Below are 13,247 nucleotides of genomic sequence, written 5' to 3' on the forward strand. Positions count from 1 at the left end.
CTGCAAGTCTACAATTTCAGTTGTATGATTTACAGCCAAGGACCATTTGACTACATTGGCAAGCGACCAACCAGGGTATTCTCCCTCACCTAATGCATGGACATGCATTTATTTATTGTGATATTTCCTCTCCTCTCACCCCCAAACACCACTGCCTGACAGAAGAGGACATCTTGGAAATGTCTTCCTTCAGCAGCACCAGTATGTGGTCAGAGAGTGGCCTGGCTAGGTATCCAACCAGGATCCACCATTCACAGTAGACAACCAGTAGACTAGCCTAGCCAACATGTTGTGTTTGGCGGAGAAAAAGGTGCCCTCCCTCAACAAGGGGTGGTTATTCTGTGATATCTCCAGCAGTTTCTCTCGATCTGATTGGCTAGCAGCTACAGCTCAAGAAAATGTTGCAGCAGGCATTACAGGACTCAGGGACTCTGTACCCCTTCCTGAAATCAAGTTCTAAAAAGAGACATAAAGGTACAAGGTCAGGACAACCTGACCCCTTGGAAGTTGTTGGGTGGAGGGGACCCAAAGGGACCCCACAGTGTTCAAAATGAAAAATCTAAATAAGGCAACAGGCACTGTGGTGATCTTGTTTGACCCAGCGAGGCCTTCCCATGAACTACAGCAGTACTTTTGCCATATCAGCCCTGCAAACTTCCACTGCATGGTACTATGGTACCATGCAGGCTTCACTGAGGAAGCTTGTACCATGGGGGTGGAAGATAGGCTGACAGGTGCCACAAGAGTTCCACAGTACATGTCTTTTTTACAGAAGACAATGCAGGTTAAATGTGTGCGGCCAAACCCTGCTGTGCAGTGCCTTTGGCTGTGTGCCGGGTGGGGGGCTGGCTTCACGTAAGGGTTTAATACAATGGGGCTTGGCTAGGACCTGCTACCAAACCCTACTGCACACAACTGAAGGCCATGCACAGAAGTAGTTGGCCAAACTTGAGAGATTGGGCATAGATCCTGTCCAAAGGACAGGCTTTGCTGTCTGTCCCTGCTATGCATGGGCATAGGCCCTGTACAGGTAAGGTTGGTTGGGCACAGGGAATTGAGAGCGGGGCCTGACCAAAGGCCAGTCACTGTGGCCAGCCTCCCCTTTGCAGGACCATAGGCTGTATGCAAAGGATTGGCTGCTGGTACAATTTAGAATACAATCAGAAAACCCCAGAAATTCAACGGAAAATATAAAAGTTAAGCTATAGTTAGGTTAGGTTCTAAGACCTTAACTAAAAAAAAACATATATTCACTGAAAAAAATGTTAAAGTGATATTATAGTTAGGAGTTGGAATGATACATGAGCAAACGTTCAAAAACTTTAAAAAACTGAAATACATATCTATAACTTACGCCCCATCATGCACTTCTTATGACCTACACATCACATCACTTACGACTTGTTAAAATTAATACAATTCAAATTCAAAAAAGAAAGAGACAGAAATGTGGTTGGACATTTGTACAGGGATAGGTGTGGAGCCTGGCCAAAGGTCAGTGCATGATGGGGGAGCATGCTGTAATGTTTTTCGGCTAAACTTTACTTTAACAGGTGCATTTCAGGGGTTTTGGATTCAACAATCTAAAATGAGTTTTACTTTTGTAGTACATTGACACTATAAAGTAGGTTTAGCAATCCATATATAGAAAAAATAAGAGCATTATGGGACGTGTAACTTTTTGCTGAAAGAATGACAGGTTTCTGTGCTCACAACGTTTACTGTCACATACTGGGAAGGATTCATTGGTTGATGCTTGCATCAATGATTGGCTTGCAAGGGTGCTGATCAATGGTCTAAGAGCGCACTGCCATTTTGAAAGTGTTTTAGCAGAACTGAAAAAAGCTGAAATGCTGTGTTTAACTTTTTTATTTTTTAGAGAAGCTAACTATCCTGAAAACACACAATTAGACCTCTTTTCTTTGAAGTACAAGCTTTGAAACCAAAGTTCACACTTGGTTATAGTTGGAAAACATGTTTATAACACTGTGAACAGAGGTGTATGAGTTATAGTACTTTGGAGAAGGTGTGTAAATTATAAAATTAAGGTATAACTATAATGTTCACATTTCTAATGTTTGTGTAGTTTAAATTGAGCTTGTATAGAAAGAATAGACAAAGCTTTCCTAACCATAACTAAGTGTTAACCTTTGATTTTTTTGAGTGAATTCTAATAGGTTCTACTTTTTAATAAAAAAGTGTTTCAAATCATAATGTGTGTTGTTGTTAGGTGGAGTGCCATTAAGTGGAGTGTTATAGAGTACAATGGAGGGCAGTGCTGTACAAGGTAGTGTTGTACAGTGTCCAGAGGGGATGGGAATATGGATGAGTGGCGTAAAATGGAATAGCGCAAAGTGGTGTAGAGTGGCATAGAGTGAAGTGGCATACAGTTGAGCAGCATAGAGTGGAGTGGAATACAGTGGCGTCCCATCAGCGGAGTGGCATAGATTAGAGTGGCTTTTAGTGGAGTGGCATAAACTTAAGCCGCGTAGAGTGAAGTGGTATTCAGTGGAGTGCCCTAGAGTAGCGTGGCATACAGTGGAAAGGCATAGAATAGAGAGGCATACAGTGGAGTGGCATACAGAAAACTATCATAGACTGGAGTGGCGTACCGTGGCATAGAGTTGAGTGGCATACAATAAAATATCATAGAGTGGAGTGGTGTAGAGAGGAGTTGTGTAGAGCAAAGTGACATATATTAGAGTGTCATAAAGTGGAGTAATGTAGAGTAGAATAGAATACAGTAGAGTGGTGTAGAGTGAAGTGGCATAGAGTGGTATAGCACAGAGTGAATTGGTGTAGAGTAAAATAGAATAGAGTGAAGTGGGTAGGGTGAAATACCACAGAGTGGAGTGGCGTAGAGTGGAATATCATACAGTGGAGGGGCGTACACTGGTGTAGAGTCAAGTGGCTTAGAATGGAATAGTGTATAGTGAAGTGGCACAGAGCAGTGTCCAGTAGAGTACTGCCCCCCCTCCACTCCAAACCCACCCCCCAACATACATGCACCTTCAAGCACCATCGTACACACTCATACACACACATACCCACATGCACCCACGCATGCATCCATCCATTGGCAAACACATCCAAACCCACTGACATACATACAAGCAAACACGCGTTCACACAACACAACATACACGCACTCACACATCCACACACATACAACATGCAACACACACCTGCATTCACACACGCACAAACATACACACACACATCCACACACACACAACACCTCCCCCCGTCGGAGCACCCAAATTACCTGATTTCAGGGGGTCTTCCAGCAGGAGTCGGGATGGGCCGCTTCTGCCAGCAGCAGCGTCCACCAGCAGAACACCGCCAGGCCATATTATTGGTCATAATATCGCTGGCGGCTGTCTACTGGCGCGGCGTTGCTGCTGGCAGCAGCGCCACCTTACCGCCATCTGCCAACATGGCCACTTCCGGATTTCCGCCATCCTTCTGGTGGAATTCTGGCTACGGTCATAATATGGCGGATGGCTGGTAGCTGCGGCAGCAGTCTTTTTGAGGCCGTTGCCGCGGCGGTAGGCGGTTTTTACCGCCAATGTTATAATGAGGGTCTATATTTGCGAAATATAGTGTAGTAATGTGCATTTTTCACTTTTTAAAATATGTATGTTTTTTAATATTTTGTAAGCACTGTTGTACTTCCTAATAAGTACTGCGGTTCTCCATATTTATTTTTTCAATATCTAAAAAACTTTAAATAATTTTTCCTACTTAGTACCACTGTGATACCACTTTAATAAAGTGGTAATATTAGTAGGAGTAGAACTTTATTGCTTGATTGATAAAAACCATTGCAATATAAAACAAACGTGCTACAAATAATAAAATTAACACTTGGTGATAGGTAGAGAAAGAAATATAAAACCTAATACTTACCTATAAGCCAGAATGCAGCCAAAGTGTACTTAAAACAACATGACAGCCTTTTACTCTTGATTACTTTTGTAAAAGCCATCATTAGCCAATCACATAATGCCTTGTCATCGCTATGTACCTCTGTACTTTTGTGTGCTATTGCACAATGTCGTGAGATATCACTAAGTTTGAATACCTTATAACTTTAAAAGTACCTCAATTACCTCTACTACCAAAAAGAATCATCTGCACAATTTCATGACAATCTGACATGCCATTTGGCAGCTAAGTATGAATACAAAGTCTATGGAAAGTGCATAGGTGGAAACATGTGCAATCGGACCTCCATTTTTTCTTTGCATCCCCTTGACCAATCACTGTAAACTTTTGCATTATCTGTCAATGCAGACAAAGCTATTGGCCTGTACAGTTTTGAGGAGATGCATCAAACAGGAAATTAATAACGGTCAAAAATCTGAGGATACCTACCTCTGGGAACCGTTACTATAACTCAAGAGCGCCTACCACCATGTGTGTGTGTGTGTGTGTGTGCGCGCGCGCGCACGCACTAGTTGGAATATGCTGCATGGATGTCCAAATCATGCGACAAGGTTTTCCTAATTACTGAGCAAATAATGCTAATTATTTTGCACAATTTCTGACAGCATTATTTTCCTACACTTTAGCTAGTAAAACGTTTTAGTGAAATCTGCAAATCTGTGCAGCCTATGCAGCAAATTACATCAAATGCAGTAAATCTGTAATTTTGTGGTAAATGCGGCAGACACAGAATCACAAAAATTCCTTGGCCCTCATCATTGTCCATTGTTTTAGCAACCATTTATTCATGAAAAGTAAACATAAACATTCGAATTGCAATGCGTGTTCATTGTTATCTGCAATTTGAAGAAAACGGTTTTGTCAAGATGACTACTCCAACATAAACGTATTGTGTAGAAACTACAAAACGGTTAACCTGTAATATGATCCTATATTTCCAACTCATTGTTCTGATGACAGATACAAAACACTCGGCCTTCGGCTTCGTGGTTTATGGCATCACCAGAACCGCTCAATGGCAATACCGGAAGATATTATGCGGTTACCCGATTAGACAAATGTACACGCACATACACACACACACAAACGGGTGTTTTCTGGAGTATTTCCAATTCTAAAAGTTCTACTACCCCATGTATTGCTTAGATTACGCACTTTCACGTTTAAGGCATACACTATGTTCCACAAGGAAGGCCATTAAGGTCAAAAAGTGAGAACAAAATCTTACCCAGATACAGGGAGGCATTTTCTTTCTTGACGTTGTCGTCCAGGTAGGTTGGCCCCAGGGTGTATATCGGAGTCGACCCCATGCCAATAAGTACTTGTGCACAAATGAATAAAGCTACGTACAGGGAGTGGTCGTTCCCACCCGATTCCCTGAAGCATGCCGAGGACTCCAAAGGGCCTTTGGCTGAGCTATTCCCATTGAAACACAAACCTTCATTGGAGAGGGAGGAGTTCACCTCTTGTATCTGATATGGAGGGGAGATGAAGTGAGGTAACGAGAAAAGTGCAGCCCCGACAGCAATGAGCACACCACCCACAGCCAGCCACCGCGGCCTCTGCCCGCGACCACCAAAGTAACTGATGAAGACCACCACTAAGAGGCTGCCGATGTCAAAGCAGCTGACCAGCAGCCCCGACTCCGAGCTCTTTAAACTGTACCGCCTTTCAATGGTGGTGATAACACTGCTCAGATACCCGGACACCATCAAGGACTGGATAAAAGTCAGGAAACACATGCACACCAAGAAGCAGCGCGAGTCGGTCAAGGTCACACGCAGACATGAGGTGGCCGGGGTGGTGCTCAGTGTAGAGGACGGAGACACGCCTTTGTTTCTTCGAGCAAACTTGTTAGACCCTGTCCTTTCCGTGTTCCCAGCCCCTGAAAAGTTAGATGTTGCAAATGAAAACACTGTCCTAGAAGAAGCGGCAAGGTTCTGAGCTAAATTGTCTGATGCAAGGCCGCAGCTGAAACTAGAACCCTGCAAATTGGGCAGTAAAGTCACATCCGCGACCACTGGAGTGGACTGCGTGGTGTCTATGAGCGTGGGCCCTGATCCCTGAGCAGGCGGCACACAGAACCCATTGAAGGTTGGCAAACTCTTTGTCCTGGAGTGGTGGCCCCTCTCCCTGGCGCGCGCCTGTGCCCCTCCAGCCTGCTGCTCCTGGTAGAGGCGCGAGGCTATAAAGGCAGAGCGCTCGCAGTCCTCCGAGGCCATGGTTGCAAAAGCGGCGGGCTCGAGCAGTGGCAGCGGAATCACCAAAATGCAAACATAACTGAAACTGCTCTTTGCAAGTCAGCATTCCCTATCGGGAAACTTAATCCCGTTTCAGGAAGGTAATGGGGTTGCGGCCTGTGTGCGATGCATAAAGATCCCGGCTGCTGCAGCGCTGGCCTTTGTTCCGGTGTCCTCCTTTGTCCTCTGCACGCTGCCAGGCTGAATGGCATGGGAGCTGTGACTGAATAGCACTGAGTGCCGGAGAATGGGCTGTGGTGCGCTCCCTACAACCCCGCGCTGCCAGCAACCGTCCTCACCAATGATGGGTGGCAGAGTGCCCTCTGGAGTGGTGAGGTCCCGCGCGTCCTCTGTGCCGCATCCTTCAGGCCCGATGCACCGGGGGCTGCCGGACGGTGGAAGGCTTCAGGGAGCAGGCTCCTGCGGGCGACTGTAGACCGAGGCCTCCAGAGAAGGTCAGGGCGCTGCCAGCCCCGGTGGCATTCAGCTGGCACATTGTGCTTCAGAGTCTGCAGCAGCAGGAGAGTTGGCGCGGTCAGGACTCCGTCGGCCACCCTGTAATCAGAGGCACACAATGAAATCAGAGCCTAAACCCATGTGTCAGACAGTAAAAGACCGACATGGACAAAGTGCAACCTGTCCCCGCCTCCCTCATTCACCCTTGATATGTTCTATCAGGATTTCATACATGACACCACAGACAGCAGAGGTGATAGTTTATGTACAGTGTACAGTACACCCAAATATGAACCGCGTTCCACTGCCATTATTCAAACATTAACTCCTCTATGTAACTTTGCCAAATGTGCAACCTGGTCAAGGTTTGTATGTGTATTTATATCCCAATTTTGTTTAAACAAAATCAGCGAACTCCTTAACGTAGTCACCTCTTCTCTCTGGCGCAATTGTGTATTCTCGTGTCTGTGCGCGTGTGAATGAGAGGGGGGCGTAGCTATCAATGGTGCAGCACGTGCAGTCGTACCGACCCAAGGGCGTTAGGAGCTCACTGCATCGCAGTCAGCGACTATGTAGTTTTAGTAACAAAGCAGGAAATGGACGGTTCCATTTTTATATTCGCATTAGGGGGTCATTTCATATAGGGCTCCTGTGCTGTGTGAGAGCCGGAATGTCTCACTGAGCTTCCCCAGTCGGTAAATATTCCAGAGGTGCGTTCCATGAAGAACCAGACTTTTCATACGCCGTCACACCTCCCCCTCCCCCAGACTACATAACTATTTCACGTAGAATTGGTACAAAGGTGTTTCAGTGGGTGTTATGTATGGGGCCTTCATCCGGTGAGGCAGGTACCTCATTTGAAGAAAAGGATCTCTGACGGGCCCGGAGACATGAGTTGGTGCTCGTGAACACCAACCACAGGAAATGTTATTGCTGTAGTGTTATACTAGATTTGGGCATGAGTCTGCCTATATGGTCTTGAAGTGAGGCAGGGTTAGTCTAGAAGAAGGGCAGCAAACTCCAGAATCTATCAAAGCAGAATTGATCAAGAGTCGAAGAGCTGCGACACATTCATTCCTCAGAGTGATGCTCACTGTGCATTGTCATGTATCCCTAAACAGATATTGGTCAAGAGTGCTTGATCAGTCTGTGTGTACCCAGCAGTGTGCTCGGGGAGGGGGTGGTCAGCAGAAATCAGTCAGAATACAGAGCCAGGTGCCATGGCATCCGGTAACCTGTGTGAAATTGTGCTCAGTCTGCTTGTGTATGATACTGTTCACACCACATGTGTTGTAGTGTTGGCCAAAGCACTGTGAATGTGATAGCACTGTGCATGCTATGTCATGGTGATACTGTGCAGTCTGGTTGTGCACGGCACTGAATGCATGTATGCACTAGTGTTTACTACTGCACAGCGTGCATGTGCGTGCTACTATTCAACCTCTAGATGGTGGTACCACGCGACCTCTCAGTGGTTTGATACCGTTCACAGGATACAAGTCACCCTTTGTTCGATTATCCATCATCTCTGTCAAAAAGCTTGTGTGTTATTGCTTTCTCGGCCAATTTTTGTGATGCAATTTGCCTTGTATATAGGTGATTGTGTTCACTTTGCCTGTGCGTGACGATGTATGTTATTGTTTGTGCTTGTGTGCTATTGTTCTCCATTTCTAAATCTAATACACACTTCCTATGACATACTCTACACGCCAATTTAGTTTGGTACTGTCTGAAGGATTAATGAGCGTGTATGTGATAGTTTTGGGTTGTTTCGCCTGCCTGTGCATGTGAATTGTTGTCCCTCTCTTGTTTTTGAAGGTTAACTGCTGTTGTTGTACACGTGTATTACGGTTCCACTCTGATTTTTGTGTGCTTACCGCCGTTCCTGTGCATGTGTATTGGAGTCGCCTTCTGGTATATGGGCGTACTGCTGTTGCTGGAAAATTCTGTTGCTGTCCCCTCTGGTCTTTGTGTGTTTGTTCCTGTTGCTGTGCATGTGTATCGATATCCTGCTCTGGCGTTTGTGTACTTACTGCTTTTGCTGTGCATGTGCATTACTGCCCCTCTCTGCTAGTTGTGCGTTTGCTGATTTTGTTGTTCTTGTGTACTGCTGTCCCTCTCTGGTCTTTGTGTTTGCTGATGTTCTTTTGCATGTTTGTTACTGTTACTGTTCATGCATGTTGCTGTCCTCTCTTGTTTTTATGTGGTTACTGTTGTTGATGTTCGTGGGTATTGCTGTCCCTCGCTGGTATTTCTGTGGTTAGTGTTGTTGATGTTTATGTGTACTGTTGTCCCTCTCTGGTGTTTGTGTGTTTACTTTTATTGATGTCCATGAGAATTGCTGTCCTCTGGAATTTGTATGTTTAGTTTTGTTGATTTTCCTGTGAATTGCTATCAGTCTGGTGTTTGCTTGATTACTTTTGTTGATTTTCATGTGTATTGCTGTCCCTCTCCGGTACACAAGTGTTTACTCTTGTTCATATGCACTGCTTACCCTCTCTTGTCTTTATGTGGTCACTGTTGTTGATGTTCATGGGTATTGCTGTCTCTCTCTGGTATTTGAGTGGTTACTGTTGTTGATGGTCATGTATATTGTTGTCCCTCTCTGATACCCGAGTGTTTACTGCTGTTAATATGCACTGTTTTCCCTCTCATCTTTATGTGGTTACTGTTGCTGATGTTCATGTAAATAGCTCTCCATCTGGTAATTGTGTGTTTACTTTTGTTGATGTCCGTCGCTGGTATTTGAGTGTTTACTGTTGTTCATGTGCACGTGTGCTGTCCGTCTGTGGTATTTGACTGTTTACTGCTATTCATGCGCACTGCTCACTTTCTCTTGTCTTGTCTTTATGTGGTTACTTCTGTTGATGTTCATGTGTATGGCTGCCCCTCACTGGTATTTTCCGCTGTTCATGTGCACTGTTTCTCTCTCTTGTCTTTAAGTGGTTACTGCTGTCGATGTTCATGTGAACTGCTGTCCCTGCCTGGTATATGTGTGGTTATTGTTGTTGATGGTCATGTGTATTGCAGTCCTTGTCTGATATTTGTGTGATTACTGTTCTTGAAGTTCAGGTATATTGATGTCCCCGTCTGGTATTTGTGTGCTTAGACTGTTGTTGATGTTCAGGTGTATTGCTGTCCTTGTCTGGTATTTATGTGGTTACTGTTGTTGATGCTCATGTGTATTACTGTCCTCTGGTGTTTGTGTGTTAACTGATGTTCGTGTGTACTGCTTACCCTTTCTTGCCTTTATGTTGTTACTATTGTTGATGTTCATGTGCACTGCTTTCCTTCTTGTCTTTATGTGGTTACTGCTGTGGATGTTCATGTGAAATGCTGTCCTCTGATATTTGTGAGTGTACTTTTGTGGGTGTTCCTGTGTATTGCCCCTCTCTGGTATTCGACTGTTTACTACTTGCTGTTCATATGCACTGCTTGCCTTCTCTTGATGTTTATGTGCATCGTTGTCCCTTCCCGGTCTTTGTGTGTTTTCTGCTGCTGCTGTGTGGTGCCGGGGGAGGGGATGGACACGAAGGGAACGTCTTATCAGCCAAGTAACGGCTACAAAAGCGTTCGTGCCTGAGTCCGAGTAGCAGCAAAGGTCAGGAGGCAGTGCCGCATTAGCAGCGGCGAGGGACTAAAAATAACCGGCTGAGAATGAGCTCGGCACGGCCCGCAGAGCACAGACAGAGCATGGTCGGGGCTTCCTGCTTAGTGCCCCTCATAGAGGGGTGAGCGCAAGAAGCCCTCTGCGCACGGTCATACGATGTCATTAGCATGCAGTGAGCAGCACTGTTTGCCACCTGTCGAGCAATGGACTGTCGCCGCCCTCCCTGGGCACCGCCATCTGAATCTCATCACACGTGCTAACATGCTCTGAACAATCGTGTGAGTGACGGCTGACTAGCGCCTGGAAGAGGAAACTGGGCGGCGGAGAGCCTACACCAGGCGCCTGCTCCTCAACTATCCCTGACCCCACTCGCGGTCTCACGAAGCGTCATGTATGTACTGAGTGCCCTTTAATGAGAACACCCTTCCACTGAATGGCACGTGCTGAACACCCGTCTCTAAGAATCATTCTGAATGAATCCCCCTATACATGGCGTGCTGTTCTGAGTGTCCAAAAGTGAGTACCCTACAGTGTACTTAGCGCCCCAGACTAGGCAAACTGCGCTCAACTCCCGGGAATGGGTGCCCTTTACAGACCACATCCACGGAGCACCATCTGCCGCTGCCTCTGCTACGGGAAAGAACGGGGGCGTTAGGTATGAATACACCAGCCAGGGCACCGGGGACCGTACTCACTGCATTGCCATAGGGTTGTCCCTATGATCACTGTCCACCCGCCCGCTGTACATCCACCACTGGTACTGTTGGTATTGGCCGGAGAAGCCTGGCAGCGGCTCCGGACCCCTGCGGATGGGCAGTGGTTATGGAATCCCTGCGGCTCTATAAATCCTTCCCAAAAAACAAATCCTCGCCCCCGCACAACCCCTCATCGGTACTCACGCGGGCGTGGCTCGGGAGACGGACGGGTGTCATGGGCGAGGAGGGCGGATCATGGCAGCAGTGCCAGCTTCGCTGCTGCTGCCGAAGGGGCTCGAAATGCCGTTCAATCTGCGTAGTTCGACCCCCCAGATTGTCTCCCGCAGAGTCAGCTGGCAAGGCACGCCGGAGTCAGTGCAGGGGATGGCACACCGGCCCTCCTCCTCCGGAGAGACAATAAAGAGCAGCGGCCTCGGCACTGGCACAGCCTCACCGTAGTCGGCCAATCAATGCACACACAGCCTGCCCCCCGACCGCCCGCAGCCAATCAGAGCGGCCCCCTCCTCATTGCCCCCTGGGGTAGCCAGGCTTTGCACCTGCTGCCCTGGTGCTTCCCCTCAGCTATTTCATCCATCTGAAGTGATATCGAACACGTCTCGTTTCTGTTCCCCCCACGAGTGCTTTCGACTTCTGCTTGTACTTCCGACAGCACAACCCTTTCTGCAAGCCTCTCTTTTCTCGATAGACTTAGGCACTTGCCTACACAGTCTGTCAGAAACCATTTTCGTGGAGTATTATAATATAGCGCTTCAACTGACGGGCACTCGTGGTCTTATTTTCCATTTACCTTTCATTTTTACCCAGAAGCTGACACGTTGTTTGCTGTAGTCCTCACGCTATTAATCGAGTCGTCACGCTATTAATCGAGTCGTCACGCTATTAATCGAGTCCAAACAATCTCCATTGAAAGTTCAGACTGGATTCGTTTTCCACAAGGATCTATGCTCTAAGTCGGAACCTATACTTGGGCGAGCATGATCGCTCACTTTCAGCCGTCCTTCTTCATGCTAGACATCCTATAGAAGAGAAGATGTACTTAGACCGCAAGCCCTTCGTGCGCCAGAGCCGCTCCACCAGCAGTCCCAGGTTTAAATGTTGAACAATGACCAACTGTCGAGTCCAGCTGGACAGTGAAGTAATTGCCAACGTGTGTGGGCCAAACATCTTCGAAGATCAGAAGACATGATTAATCGGGCTGTCACATTCTCTGCTCAAAATATGAGATAAAGTACTCCTCCCGTACATTATATGGATACTGCAAGTCACTAAGTGCCAGCGGTAAGAATCCAGTTTGCATTTCTTAATGGTCTGAATCACTATTTCGGGCCGTTAAGAAATGCCAAATGGGCTTTTCTTATGCACAAAGCCCTTTAAGGAATCGGAAATAAGGATTTCCTATTTGTGATTCCCATTCTGATGTACCATGCATTTCCTAAATGCAACTTTGGCATTTAGGAGATGCAATTAACATACAAGCAGGTGCAATTTGAAAAAAAACACCCCAAAGTGCTTATTTTTAATTGCAATAGAGCACACCATTTGGCATGTGTGTGCTCTACAGGTGCACCCCTATTTATGGGGTGCACCAAGGGAGTGGGGGGGCAATTGCCCATTGCCATCCTTAGTTTTGCATTCCCTAAATAGAGATTTCCTAATAAGAAATCACTATTTAGGAAATGTAAAACTGGCCCATTCATTCAAATCCAACGAGATTTCTTAATAACAATTTCCTAACAGGGATTCCTACGAATAGGAAATCAGTACCTTTGTACATTGCATTTTGCATTTATTTAAATAGCAATTTCCATGAAGTTGCTATTTAAGAAATGCAAAATTGCATTTTCATACATCAGGCCCAAAGTTCCCCTTTAACATTACAGGATTCCATGGTGGCTTGCAATATGCTTTTACAGCATGCCAGGGGGAGTAGCACATAAACTTACAGACTTGTCTGATCATAAGTTAAAAACTGCATGTGATATTTATCAAATGCTAAATCTCACATATCTGTGGTCCACAAGCACTATGCTATTTACCGCATGCTGTAGATAGCGCATGTGAAAAAAATGTGGTAAATAACACCGAATTACAATTTTGAGAGGTAATTGAAACCCTGAAGCAGTTACTACTTTAAAATACCTCTAGTCAAACGCAGGATTACAAATTCCTTGAAGTGTAGGGAATGGAAAAACACCATAAAACAAAACAACACAAAACCAAAACAATAATTAAAAATAAAACACTTTGTGCACTGTTTGAGTTCACAAAATTAAAATC

General features: G+C 45.9%; 1 protein-coding gene across 1 annotated transcript in view; it reads right to left on the reverse strand.

Moving 5' to 3' along the window:
• SLCO5A1 (solute carrier organic anion transporter family member 5A1) overlaps positions 1–11,378 on the reverse strand; it is a 310,785-nt gene extending 299,407 nt beyond the window's left edge. The window contains exons 1-2 of the mRNA XM_069220306.1: positions 11,154–11,378; positions 5,177–6,743 (exon numbers count right to left, since the gene is read on the reverse strand). Of these exons, the coding sequence (XP_069076407.1) occupies positions 5,177–6,170 (994 nt within the window). The 5' untranslated portion in view covers positions 6,171–6,743; positions 11,154–11,378. The remainder of the gene's footprint in view (positions 1–5,176; positions 6,744–11,153) is intronic.
• Positions 11,379–13,247: the final 1,869 nt, after the last annotated feature.

This window comes from Pleurodeles waltl, chromosome 2_2 (genome assembly GCF_031143425.1).
Source record: "Pleurodeles waltl isolate 20211129_DDA chromosome 2_2, aPleWal1.hap1.20221129, whole genome shotgun sequence".
NCBI classification, from domain to species: domain Eukaryota; kingdom Metazoa; phylum Chordata; class Amphibia; order Caudata; family Salamandridae; genus Pleurodeles; species Pleurodeles waltl.